The sequence below is a fragment of the Solanum dulcamara genome, chromosome 7, assembly GCF_947179165.1.
Source record: "Solanum dulcamara chromosome 7, daSolDulc1.2, whole genome shotgun sequence".
Lineage (NCBI taxonomy): Eukaryota > Viridiplantae > Streptophyta > Magnoliopsida > Solanales > Solanaceae > Solanum > Solanum dulcamara.
The window spans coordinates 5,730,305-5,744,646 of NC_077243.1; the positions used below are offsets into that span (position 1 = coordinate 5,730,305).

Here is a 14,342-nt window from a genome sequence, read left to right on the forward strand (position 1 = left end):
GGCCAAGTAATTACTTGATTGATAGAGAATTGAGTGTAATTGGGAGGAGTAATTACATTCTCCAATACTCATGAGTTCGAGAATTGAACATAAATGTTACTTTTTTCAAATATCCTTTGGTATGCCAAGTTCGGTATTTGATAATTCATAATGGAAAGTAAATATCAAATTTTTAAAATTTGGTTCAATACAAAGTAGCCCCTCCTCCTTGGTTAGCAAAAAATGGTTAGCGGTTCAAGCAACTTTCTTTCAAATCCTCACCACCGATCGAGTAGAAAAAGAAAGGCCAGTGGTCAACCGGTGGATTAAATCAAACTCCAATTCAATTTTTATGGCCGCCAGAGATTGAAATGGGCACACATTACTTAACGTGCCCCAGAGTGAACTACTAAAATATTACCTTAACGCGAATTTAAAGAAGAGGAAGTTTTCCATATAAAAAACTGGTGCTTCCGAAAGTCGTCCTCATCTATTGATCTTCCTATCAGTTACGCACCAAATCGTTCATATGTACTAATTGCTAGGGTTCAAGATACCTCAATATGGCGGCAGTTTCCATCAATAAGGTAACTCACGAGGATTATTTCTATTATTATGTGACTGGTTCTCCGGTATTATCACATTTGTCAAAGGTCAAGCTTCCTCTTAGGTTTGTATATGTGCTTTAGTAAGGACTTTACCGTTGAAAGTGCCATTACAGGATATAGCAGTGAATGGCTCCAGCTTATATATTTAAGCTGAGGAAGATGGATGAATTGTCCTTGGTTTATATATAAATTGAAATGATAAATTAACCAACCTATAACTTTTGGTTAAATATTGCATGATACCATGTCCATACACAATATTGAGCTGATATCATTTATGTAAAGGTGACGTACTCATGCTTTCCATTGATTTTCTATGTCTAACTTCAGGAAAGGAATCCCTACGTTTCTGCTATGCATTTAAACAAGTGATCTAGAGTGTGTTATTCTATGCAATTTTCTGCAGTGGACTTCTACAAGCATTTTGTGATTGTCTTTGGTACAGAAGGTTAAAGCTTTGCTCAGCTTAAGGTTTCCTTAATTGTCTTTGTAGGGTAAGGATTTAATATGCTGAAAACTGTAGGAATTGTGATTAATATAACATAGAGTTCATTTAGTTACACCAATGATAGCTATCTATTTAGAACGGAATTGCGCATGCCGGACCAAATCTGTGGAGATAAGTATGCTTATCGACCTTGTATAGCCGAGGGATGTAAAAATAAAAGTTAACTAGCTTTCTTCTTTCTTACCTTACTGAGTTCAGCATATTCCAGATTTGATATAAACACTCATTTGTCGTCTATTAGGTCTAACCTATTTGCTTAGCTCGCTGCCTTCATATTTCAGTATTGGATCTTATATGTTTGGACTAATCATTTCTAGTAATTTGCTGATTTCAGGGCCGATGATATGGCCTACGGACTCTCTGAACCAGATACGGAATGCTATGTCTATACTCAGTAGCTACAAGATTAAAGTCGGCTCTGCATCTGTGTCTGATGCCATCTCTACAAAGTACAGTGATTTTACAGCCAACTGTATGTCTATTCAAGTGCAAAACCACAAGAGCTTAATTCCTTGCTCAAGGTCCTATGCAATACTGTTGAGTTGCTACAATAGTATGACCTTAAAGCCAATGCATAATACGATCTCGGATGCAGAGTCTTCCATTCTTGAGATATCGAGGAAGCATGGGATGATAACAACATGATCATTAAGTGGGCAACCGCTAAGGAGATGGAACACAGGCAACGCAAGACGCTACGTGGTCTTTCCACCTGTTCGTGATAACTGTTTACAAGTAAAGCAACTTATGTGTACATATGCACGTGAGTAATATATTTGCTATCTTTATCAGTAAGTATATTATATATGCATGTCTACTTTAAAAATAATTTTGTAGATTTATACATACTTCAAACTCAAAGCAATTGTTTTGGTTAAACCCATCTAACTAAATTTGTCTCTGAACAGGAGCCGAGGCTTTGTTCCTTGACCTTTTTATACCTTTTAATAGGGGGGACCCCCTCGGTTCTAGGAAGCGACAGAATTGATTTACTCAGTTTTTCCTTTCATGTTCACTTTTTAGAATAAAATCTTTAATTCACATACTCAGATTTTATTTCAATGGGCTGTAACAGTTTTGATGACAACCCGCTGCAAATGTATTTCTATTTCTGATACCCAGAGATAGATTATAGTACAAAGTCTTGTTTTCTTCTTTAATTACATTTCCTATTATAAGTCCTGAAGTTGAGGGAGAATTAGTTTTGTAAGTGACTTACAATTTTTTTAAGTTTTATTGTCTTTCTATAAGAGATCTTCATTTTTAAACATAAAGAGATATGAAAAGGCCATTTTCTTCTATTCAATTTGTAAGTAGCCAAGAGATCTCATTTCCTCTTTAAAAAAAAAGTTGATATAGTTACTGGCATAAACATTACTCTTCCCAGTTTCAAAATAAAAACGAATGGTCTAAGACTGATTTATTGTTATCATAATCTTTATATTTCTGATGATCTTTGGGTGTGGCTGTATTCGTTCATAGCATAAGCACCCAAGAAAAATAGGGAGGAAAGAAGGAATTAAACAACAAAAAGGGCAAAAAAGAAGTGAATCTGTTCAGATTACTGTAATCTAAGCAGAACATTTATTACTATACCCTTGGAAGCAAATTCGTTTTTTTGAAACCCAATTTTAAGAGGGAAAACGTGAAAATTTACACAGTAAAGACAACCTCAATCCTACTCACACTCTTTGAATTTTTTTCCTTAACTGCACAAAAAGTTAATTTGGTTTTGAAACGTTGATGATGTGGTTAGTGGGTTTTGAAAGACTCATTGACAGATATGCTCTGACTCTGCTGCATGCGTTACATTTTTCATATAATCCCCCTTTTCTCTCTTTTACTTGTCCTTTGTATACTAGTACTGGCGTCAACTTTTAGGTCTTCTTGCACTTCCATTTTTCCCTCTGCTCTCTGGTGATTACTTTTGGGTTTTTGAAACTTAAAGCCTGGTTTCAAAATTGCCGTGCTCTTCTTGTTCTCTGTGTGCTGTGAGAAAAGGAAATGGTTTCCCTGTCTCGTGCTTCTGTTTCTGAGGAGAAACGCAACAAAACCCTTCTTGAAGTTGGGATTGAGTTACTTCAGCAACCCCCATCTTCTAAAGAGGAGCTTCTGGAGAAACTTGATGTGAGAGCCTTATCTTTTCTATTTCCATCTGTTTACCTGCTTAAACCTACGAAGCGAAACGTACATAACGACCAAGGAGCCTCAATTTTATCTATGAGATTCTGAAAAATTATAACTGACTTCCTAAAATGGTTTGAAATTTGCTTTTGGTTCTGGTCAACAATTGTTAATTAATCCTAGGATGAAATGATCGCCTTATTGGACATTAGTTACCCTTCTTTGGAAAATTCTATTAGTTTAGTTGGTTTACTACCTGAACTTTCACCTTATTAGTGAGGGTTTGATTCCCGTCTTGTAAAAAATGATCCTTTTTTGTGTATGTAATGTAGATTGATCATGGTTTGCATCAGGTGAAATTCATATAAGTAGTGAAAGATCATCTCCTGTAAGAGGTCTATTTCTTTTTAAGGACATTCTAGTAATTAAAAGATCTGTCTATGATTGCTTCGCTTAGCATAGAGGGGTCAACGTCCAGATAAGGGATGGGGTAGGTTGATTCACTGAATCTCTGAATAGGGTTGGAATAGCGGAATGGATACATGGGTTTCATACAGCTGACCCCCTCTAGTTTGGGATTGAGTTGCAGTTGATTGATATTCTAGAAATTATATGATTGCTTGGAGAAGATCATGGCCGAAAAGTCCTCATGAGGAAAAGAAGTTGCAAACTCTTAAGTTTTGTGATTGCCTCTCAGCCCTTGAACCAGTTTGTGATACATACCTCTGATTCTTATTATCCTCCGGCTATAGGTCATCCATTTCGTTCCATGTGTGGGTATATATCCTCTTTGACCAAGAGGGTAAGTGGAATTTTGCCATGTTTAACACAATCTTTTAATCATCTTATGGTTTCCTTAAAGTATGTATGAAATCAGTAATGGCTGAGATCTCTACCACCTAGTAATATATGGTTGAATGTTTTAATGAACCATGATAGCCAATAAAGCTGTCACCTTGGCTTCTCAAAATAATACAAGAACATTCTTTCACTTGTAATTTTGATCCCACGTCTATGTAGATATGGGATTATGGGGGTTAGATGTTCGCCCTACGGAAGTTTTTAGGTTTGTAGAGGAGACAAATGTGATACCTTATCCTTCAATGAATATTATACCACATTGCATGGTTCTTAAGTTTCTGAACTTTGTTGTTTGTTCATTGGATTTTACTTTCTGATCTATTAAGAGAAAAAAGTTATTATCTAACCTAGCAGGTGGACCTAGATTGTGATATCTACTATTATCAACATGTTCCTCCCACATAATTAGGGAAGAAGGATCAGTCAACACGATCAATCTTGAATCATGTTTATTCTGAAGGAACTTGGTCTAGCTTTCCTTCTTGTGCTTCAACCTAAGTTTTATCATAGATTAGGATTTCCATGTGCCATTGCTTATTCACTTGACCTGGAAGTCAATTATCTATGTGTTCGTTTACTTTTTGTTGTGTAAAGGACATAATCAGGCTTCCTGATGGATGAAAGGACATAAAACTGTGGAGATAGATATAGAGAGATGTTTGACCTTGTGACGTAGTTTCGAACTTTATTTATTCTTTATTTTCTACAAGATCTCATGATCTAAACTTCATGTGTTATCTAGAGAAGCGTTTCCAATGTATTTGAGATCGTTCAATCACTTCTTTTTGGTATATGCAATTTTCAGAAGTTAGAGCATCTTTTGTCAATGGTAGAGCAAATTCCCCCTGCATCGACGCGAGATGCTTTTCGGCCTGCAATGGAAGCACTAGTTGCAGATGGACTTCTACGGCATCTTGACATAGATGTAAAGGTGTCAGTTGCATCTTGCATCAGTGAGATCATGAGAATTACAGCTCCAGATCAACCATATGATGATAGCAGAATTAAGGCAAGTACAACTCATACAACTTTCTTTGCCCAAATTGGAAGTCTATGCTTCTATGATTTTCTTGTATACATGAATAGCATTTATACATACTCATTGTTTGGTTTCTTGCTCAATTTGTTGACAGGACTTTTTTGAGCTTGCAATGTTAGCGTTTGGGAAATTGTCTCGCTTGGATGGTCACTGTTATTCAAAGGCTGTCTCAATTATTGAAGTTCTGGCGAAGTACCGAACATGCGTGCTGATGTTGGATCTCAAGTTAGATGCATTGATTGTTCAGATGTTTCAACTTTTTCTGAATAGTATAAGGTATATTTCTGATTATGTTATGCATATTCATAATTTTCCTAAAGGAAAGGGGGATTGAACCCGGCCACATGGGGTATTTTATCTTTTATTGTTCATTTGTTTCAAGTAATATAATGTATGCTCTGTTCTTGCCACAAGTTAAAATATTACTTTTCCCTTTTTGTCATTTTCATTTACTTATTTGTGCATTGGGACGAAAAAAGAACTAAACTACAAACTGTCAACCTTAAAGAGAAAAACGCTCACGAATGAGATGAGTAATTGCTTGGGACTTCTGCTTAGAGTTTTGTCTTGGTCAATTTCTGTTTTAGGAGAACTTTTATATGGGTGCCTCAGCAGTTGCGTGTCCTTGAACAATTGCTCCAGCTGAGAACAAACAATTCAGTGAGCTCTTTTTTGAATATAAATTGTTCTAGTTTGAATTGATTTGGGATTTGAAGGTGATTAATTGAGTATGTCCAATTCAGAACATGTAGAGCTAGTAAAATGGGAGTGGGAACGTGGAAAAGAACAATGGTGATTTACAGTGTTGCTTTTCTTCCTTTCTGTTTTGGCAACATGAAGTAAGTTGGGATGTTGGTATTTGTGGATAAAATGATTGGTTGACTTAAGCCTCCAGGGATTAGCTCAATAGGCACCGGTTGAGGGATTTGTGTCGTAGGTCACAAGTTTGAGTCTTGCCCCAAGCGAACTACATCCAGTATTTAAGTGGAGAAGGGTAGAGGAGCGGGCCCATCATCCTCTAGTTTCGAAGGTTGCAGTTGGCCCAAAGGGTTGGCTCCAAACGGATTTCTTGATCTTAAAAAAGATTGGTATACTTGAAAAGTAAAAAAGAAAGGAAGCAAAGGCTGAAAGACCAGGGGGAGTGGTAGAAACTGTCTCATTGGTGGTACCAATCAACTACTAGGTACAGTTTCAGCAGCCTCAGCCTCATGATGAAGAGAAGTCACTTCCAAATGAATTGAATTTACCCCGCTCACCAAAAAACTTATCACCGTAATAATCCATATTTAGCTGATATAACCCTATCTATGAAGCCTGCACATTTTTGTCCGTAGAAAATCTCCACAACTTACTCTAAAAGCATTGTATATAGGTGGATAGTGTCCTATTCCTGCTTACTCCATTTGGGAACCATAATCTTCTTCCCTTCTCTAGTCTCTACTAGGTGAAGTTTGTATGACCCTTTTTTTCCCTCCCAATAAAAAATCTCCAAATTGTTGAAACACTTACAAGCATATTGCAAAGACAATAGATTTAAAACATGTGGGTACATTAAAGAGAGTTGATATAAATACTGTTATCTTCCCTCCCTTGGTATATAGTCTTTTCGTCCACTCTATTTTTTCCTGAAATTTCTCTACAACCAGCTGCTAAATAAAATATTGTTCTATGCAACTTTACAACTCTTAAATATTCAATTTTCTTTATCAAACTACCTCTTTGACTATTAATTAGATATTTTTCCACTATCACTAATTAATTACAAGTCAATTATACATCCTTAATTTGTACTAATCAAACACTGTAGCAAATGAGATGGAGGGAGTATATGACAGTTTTAGCAGTATATTCACCATTGTACCTTCATATATTGAATGAAGCATAAATGAACTTATATGCTAAGGTACATAGCTTGTCTAAGTCTACCGGATTCTTTTTTCCTTCATAGAATTCAAAGACTACCAGTTTCTCAGTATGCCATTTTTTCCTTCCGGGGAATGGCTGACAACTGTTTTGTCTCTTCTCCTATTTTAAGGCCGGACCACCCTGATAAAGTATTCATGGACATCGAGGAAGTAATGACCATGATAATAAAAGAGAGTGAAGACATTCCAATGCAGTTTCTGAACATCCTTGTGAACATCCTCATAAATAGTGTTAAGAAGGAAAATCAGGTATTGCTTTTCTACAACTATAGTCATTTATCTTTCTTATTGTTTTTAATTACGTCTTATTTTGGTTTAGAATGTTTCACCTCGTTCGTATGTGCTGGGAGAGAAAGTTCTTCAAGAAAGTGCTGTCAAACTCCATCCATATCTTCCAAAAGCAGTGAAGGCCCTCGACATTTCCTTTAACAACTATTCTGAAGTTGTTGAACTGATATGGAGAGAGGCAACTAAAAGTAAAGCTAAGGTGTGTCTATCTGATTGTCAAAGTAGTTGCTGCATTTATTTGTAAAATACATGACTGTTTAGTTGTATAATTCTCCGCTTCTGCTTTTCCTGTCTATTTCACAAAGAAATGGAAGCAGATAAACATGCAATGTTTATTTTGTGGTACATCATCTGTGCTATGGCTTTCAAGTTCTGTGTTCTGTCAAACTTATCCTCTTTTGTTGGTTATGTTCTGATTTCTCAGCTTTGGTGTTCTGGGGAAGTTATAAAAAACTGACTTATGTTGTGACCCTTGGAAAGAGAATGCTAAAATGTAGGAAATATGTCTAGGATCAGTGCTTTAATCAGCCGATCATGAAAAATGGAAGATCTAATGTTCCTTAAATTTAAAAGCTCTGTGATTATAACTTGTCAGGTGATTTTTCTCTTAAGTTCTTTTTACTATTATAAACTCAGGAATATGTACACATGTTTTCCACCCAGCTGTCCTCATTTTTAAACTAGCTTGAGAATGATAAAACTTAAGCTCCTTTATGTGATAGTCAGAAGCTCTTGTTTTGCTGACTGATTGATCTAAAGGTGATAAGTAAAGGTAACTTCACAGATTATAGGTGATATTTGTTCTGGATTTATAGTAAGGTTGTGAATTCTTCATTTGCTACATACTTGTCAGAATGCTATAAAGTTTCTTACAAAATCTGGGCAGGTAAAAAGCTTTCAATTTTGGAATGGATCATCAACATCACAGGTAGAAAATGCTCCCGAAGCTCCTGCACCTGATTCAGAACGTGGAGATGCAAAGAAGCAGCAGAAAAGTAGTACTGATTCAAGGACCCCTGAAAACATGGGTTTTATAAATGCAGCCAAAAAAGAAGTATATCCAGAATTTACTCAAACATCAAAGAAGAGAGGTTGGAAACCTACTTTTTTGAATAAACCAGATGAAGGATATGATGAGGCTTGGTTGAGTGGAGAAAGGGGATCAAAAGCTCATATTCTCTTTAAGGGTCACTGGAAAAATACTAGAAAGAGAAGTAGTCGTTCACCAAGACTCCAATATTAACTACTAAGTAAATCACAATACCATGTCAATATTGATGAACTGTTTGGCAGCTACAATGTGATGCCCTCAAAATTGTAGAGCTAGACATCGATTTGTCAGCAATATAAATTTTTAACATTCTTTTCATCAGTACATAATGCTTTTGTTAAACTATCCTTTTACTCCAACGATATTGTGGGTTTCTCGATGGATATCTTACAAGTGTCAGGGTGAATTGACATACATGTAAATTGCATAGCGTTACGCATAAAATCATTGTAGTATACATTCATCACATGAAAATTCTCCTACAATCAATGCGAGTTAATGTGATGAATCTTTCTTATGTCTAAATAGAAAGACGTATAACATAGATTATTTAAGAGTATACGTAAAGGGGCAAACTCAATTGATCCTAAAATAGATGATTGTGTGTTTGAGAGGGGGATTATAGCAATGAATTCTACCATGAACCAGGAGCAAGTGAAGGAACTCTCATTTTTTAGATACTAGTAAAAATTCACTTTAGAATTTGAGTATGAAAATGAGTAACTTGTAAAAAAATAATATATATATATATATCCCAAATCTGGAAATCCTAACCAGGTAGCTGTAAAAAAATATATATATAATGTGACGGATAATTATTTAATTAAGTAGAGAGTATTTTAGTCTATTTATCTTGTATCGAACAATTCATCAAAGAAAGTGGATTTATTTCTCTTTTTAGTCTCGCGCTTCAAGTTATTCATATTGCTTCTACATTAATGAGGTAGAATTGAAAATGAAAAATTTTGGTAATTTTCAGTCTTATAAACTCCTTTTAAAGTGATTCACTCTTTTATTTATAATTGAAGGCCTACTCATGGTCCCAGATTCCAATATTTATTTGTTTTTATTTTGTAAAATAAATAATTAAAAATTCTCGTATTGCAGGCTATCCTTATTTCTTTAACGCTATTCAAAGTAAGTGTAAATTATTTCTAAAATATGTCCCTTTTCAAATATGAAATATGTTAATTTTGCAAATTGCCCTTCTTTATTTGAATGTTTAATTTGGATTAAGAAAAGGGTGGAAATCATTTTCACCCCAACTTTGCTTTTAAAATCAAATTCTTCCCTCAACTTTAAACAATAATCAAACTCCCCCCTTTATCCTAATTAAATTTTTAAAATGCCTATTATACTCTTTCATTATCAATTTTTTTTACTTCTTCTATAAATCATGATTTTTTTATTTTTTTTATTTAATGTAACAAATTTTTCATAAAAGCATAAACATTAGTTTTTGGACAAAAAAGTAAAAAATACTAATTAAGTATAAGTTAATGATGTTCTATAATGAAGTAAATTAGCATAATGAGAAAATTAATTTTATTAATAATAATCAAAACTCTAATATTTATTTATGCCAGTGAAAATAACAGAGAATAATAACTATACAAATATATTTTAACGTAGGAAATACAAATAATTAATTTAATTAAGGACAAATTTTTAAAGATTGTATTATTTAGATTTTAAATTATTTTAGATTATAATTTATGTAATACTTCATCAATGTCAATCAAAACTTGTTTATTTATATAGAAAAGAATATCCACCGCCATTTATATTACTTGACTTTCATTCTAAAAATAGTTATTTTAATTTACTTGTCCAATTTATGAAATTTAAGAAATTTTTAATATCTTTTTATTTTTACCCTTAGAATTAAATAACTGCATAAACTAGTAATAGTCAAATTTAAGGTTTCAAAATATTATTAATAGTGTTAGTTTAGTAAAATACACCTCTAATTAATTTTTTTAAGGGGTGTCATATATATCAAGAAGAGTCAAGTAATATGAAACAACAACAACAACAACCCATGGAATCCCACAAGTGGGGTCTAGGAGAGTAGGATGTACGCAGACCTTACCACTACCTCATGAAGATAGAGAAGTTGTTTCCGAAAGACCCTCGACTCGAAAGTTACAGTATCAAGTACGAGAGAAAAAAATATATATAGCATAAAGAAAAAATAAAAAAATACAACAACAACAACAACAACAACCTAGTGAAATCCCACATCGTGGGGTCTGGGGAGGGTAAAGTGTACGCAGACCTAACTCCTACCAATGTAGGACGATTGTTTCCGAAAGACCCTCGGCTCAATAGAAGCATAGAAAAAGGTCAGATAATGATATTAGAGTAAATAAGTAGATAACGAAAACGGTTCAAACAATAGTATAATCAAAGCACAAAAAACAGTAGATATTATTAGATAATAACATAAATACCATAAATAACATAAATCAGAGTACAAGTAATCATAGTGCGTTAATACGCCTACGAATAAGGGGGAATAAAGCCACTATGTACTAGCCTTCTACCCTAATGTGTGTCCTCCACACCCTCCTATCTAAGGTCATGTCATCGGTAAGTCGTAAATGCGTCATGTCCTGTCTGATCATCTCTCCCCAATATTTTTTGGCCTACCCCTACCTCTTCTGAAATCATCCATGGCCAACCTCTCACATCTCCGCACTAGTGCATCTGGGACTCTGCTCTTCACATGTCCAAACCATCTCAGTCGCGTTTTCCGCATCTTATCTTCCACCGAGGTCACTCCTACCTTGTCTCGAATAGCCTCATTTCTAATCTTGTCGCTCTTGGTATGCCCACACATCCATCTCAACATTCTCATCTCGGCAACCTTCAACTTTTGCACGTGGAAGACCTTAACTGGCCAACACTCCGCCCCATATAACATAACTGGTCTAACGACCACTTTGTAGAACTTGCCCTTAAGTTATGGTGGCACCTTCTTGTCACATAACACACCGGAGGCGAGCCTCCATTTCATCCATCCTACCCCAATAAGATTAAATAAAAAGTAAAAATAAAAATATATAGCAAAGTATTGCAATAATCAAAGACAATAGCAACACAACTATAAAGACACTCCTAGACTTACGACCACCCTAAATCGACACACGGTAAGACATCATTCTATCCCTACTAGCCTTCTACTATAATCCGCGACCTCCATTCTTTTCTATCTAAGGTCATGTCATCGGTGATATGGAGTACCAACATATCTTGTCTAATCACCTCTCTCTAATATATTTTTGGTCTACCTCTACCCCTCCGCATAGCCCCCAAATCCAACCGCTCGCACCTCCTAACTGGGGCGTCGACACCCCTCCTCTGCAAATACCCAAACCATCTCAATCTCGTTTCTCTCATCTTGTCGACCATGGATGTCACTCTCATCTTCTCCCAAATAACCTCATTCCTGATCTTATCACTCCTAGTGTGTCCACATATCCATCTCAGCATCCTCATCTCTGCAACATGCATCTTTTGAACATGAGAGTTCTTTACTGACTAGCACTTCACTCTATGTAACAACGTTGGTCTAACAGCCATTCTGTAGAACTTACCTTTAAGTTTAGGCGGTACCTTCTTATCACATAGGACTTTAGAGGCTAGCCTCCATTTCAACCATGCTGCCTCAATGCGGTGCGTGACATCATCATCGATGTCCGCACTACTCTGGATGATGAATCCAAGATATTTAAAGCTTTCTATCTTGGGGATAGGTTGGGTGGCAAGCCTCACTTCCCTTCCATCTTCATCCATCGCAACACTAAATTTGCACTCCAAGTATTCTGTTTTGGTCCTACTCAATCTGAACCCTTTGGACTCCAATGTTTGTCTCCAAACCTCCAATCTATCATTAACTCTGTCCAGAGTCTCATCAATCAAAACTATATCATTCACAAATAGCATACACCATAGAACCTCCTCCTGAATAGACCGTGTCAGCTCATCCATCATCAAGGCAAAAAGAAAATGGCTCAGCACCGATTCCTGGTGTAATCCCACCCAACAGGAAAATGCTTTGAGTCACCTCCCACCGTCCTAACCCGAGTCTTGGCTCCAGCATACATGTCCTTTATCGCTCTAATATACATCATCGAGAGACCTTTAGCCTCTAGACACCTTTAGAGAACATCCCTCAAAACTTTGTCATAAGCCTTTTCAAGGTCAATGAACACCATATGGAGATCCCATTTTCTTTCTCAAGTAATATAAAACGCACGGAGTAAAATAGTAGAGAAAAAAAATATACATATACACACACTTAATGCATATTATATTGAAATAAAGGTCATAAGGATAATATTAAATTTTGTGATAAATTCTTAAAAATATTATTCTACTTATAATGTTAAAGAACTTAAAGAAAAAGTAATATAGTAAAACCTCTATAAATGCATATGTTTGGGATCAGAAAAAAATATTTATTTATCAAGATTATTAGTTTATCGATAAATGTATAAAATATTTATTTATCGATAAATACATATTTATTATTTTAGAGAGTATTTTGCAGTATGTGCCATAAGAAAGAAAAAAAAAATTTGAATTAAGAATTTCAAAAGTTTAAATCTTGGAAACTAAAAAGTGTAGTCTTTGCATATTTATTATTTAAATCTAGGAAATCTAAACGAATTTAGTGAAGTTTAATATTTCTAATTGTATTCATGTATATAGAATATGAGGAGATTTTATGTTAACTAGTATATATAAATTCTTGATGTATTCTAGTAATTATTACTTTATATTTTTTCTGGGCCTTTGATATTTTATTTTTAATTATTATCTAATGCATTTAGCGAGAATATTACTTTAATATAACTGGTCCAAGTAAGGACCGGAGAAAAATATTCATTTAGTAAGATTATTACTTTATCGAATATTACTTTATCGAGGTTTTACTGTAAATATCTATGTTAAAAAGTAAATTATATATAATATAAAGAAATATTAAATAGATGAAATATAACAAGGATAAAATGGATAATGCATAGAATAAAGGGAGAGTTTGACTATTATTCAATGTTGAAGGGGGAGTTTGATTTTAAAAATAAAGTTGAGGGTCAAGAAAAATACTCAACAAGTGGGGATTCATGTAATATTTAGGCAATTTCTTTCTTGAGTGCAAAAATAGTACTATATTTATTCTCTCAATGATATAAAATTCTAACTTTTCTTTAGCATATTTAACCAATAAGCTCTACTTTCTCTTGTCACAACTTTGATATCTTCAATAGTTTCAAGAATATGCACAACCTAATAGGTGCCTGAATGAACCCAACTTTGAAAAAATAACCTACAGTTATCCACACTCTTTATCTTTCTTTCCAACGAGCATTTTTTTCAATTTAAACAACGGATATTGCATTCAATTTGATAGACATAATTTTCATTAGTATATCTCCAGATAGGGGCCCCACTTGTTTAGCTAGTTAGCCGGTAAGCAATTTTTTTAGACAGAAAAGACATGCATTTTCCACAACGTAAAAAAACCTATCACAAAAGAAATAATTATAAGAGGTTTCTTTAGTACGAAAATAACCTATTACTCATGATCATAAAAAAAATCTATTATACGAGGTTTAACGCTCACTAATTAATTAAAAATAATTATATTCTCAAAGCTTCGAGTCGAAACTTTCATTCAAATCGAAAGAAATTTTACCATTCTACCAGTTGCTACCTTCATAAGTCCATCATAATAAGGTTGATTTAGAATAGTTAGTCTGGAAAGATCACTAATATAAGATGCAATGAAAATTTTGACATCCATATGAACATGCTTTAAAAGTTCAGTTTTGACCATATCTTTCATTACTGGTTGAAAGATATCTTTTCCTTCCTTCCAATTTTGATTCAATGTGATGTCATTTAATAGGTTAAGAACACAAATTTTATTTGGAGGCAAGAAATTATTCTG

The 14,342-nt window shown here is 34.4% G+C and overlaps 1 protein-coding gene across 6 annotated transcripts; it reads left to right on the plus strand.

The window, feature by feature from the left end:
* Positions 1-172: 172 nt before the first annotated feature.
* LOC129893748 (sister chromatid cohesion protein PDS5 homolog D-like) lies at positions 173-8,793 on the plus strand. Of its 6 annotated transcripts, XM_055969124.1 has the most exons (10): positions 173-566; positions 918-1,081; positions 1,430-1,616; positions 1,691-1,858; positions 3,044-3,222; positions 4,886-5,089; positions 5,214-5,395; positions 7,155-7,293; positions 7,364-7,531; positions 8,219-8,793. In XM_055969124.1, exons 5-10 carry the CDS (start codon positions 3,100-3,102, stop codon positions 8,573-8,575), a joined length of 1,173 nt encoding a protein of 390 aa, XP_055825099.1. In that variant the 5' UTR covers positions 173-566; positions 918-1,081; positions 1,430-1,616; positions 1,691-1,858; positions 3,044-3,099; the 3' UTR covers positions 8,576-8,793. The 6 variants fall into 6 exon arrangements, with proteins under 6 accessions (XP_055825099.1, XP_055825097.1, XP_055825098.1 ...); XM_055969122.1 differs by having other exon boundaries at positions 1,430-1,886; XM_055969123.1 differs by having other exon boundaries at positions 918-1,035; positions 1,430-1,858.
* Positions 8,794-14,342: the final 5,549 nt, after the last annotated feature.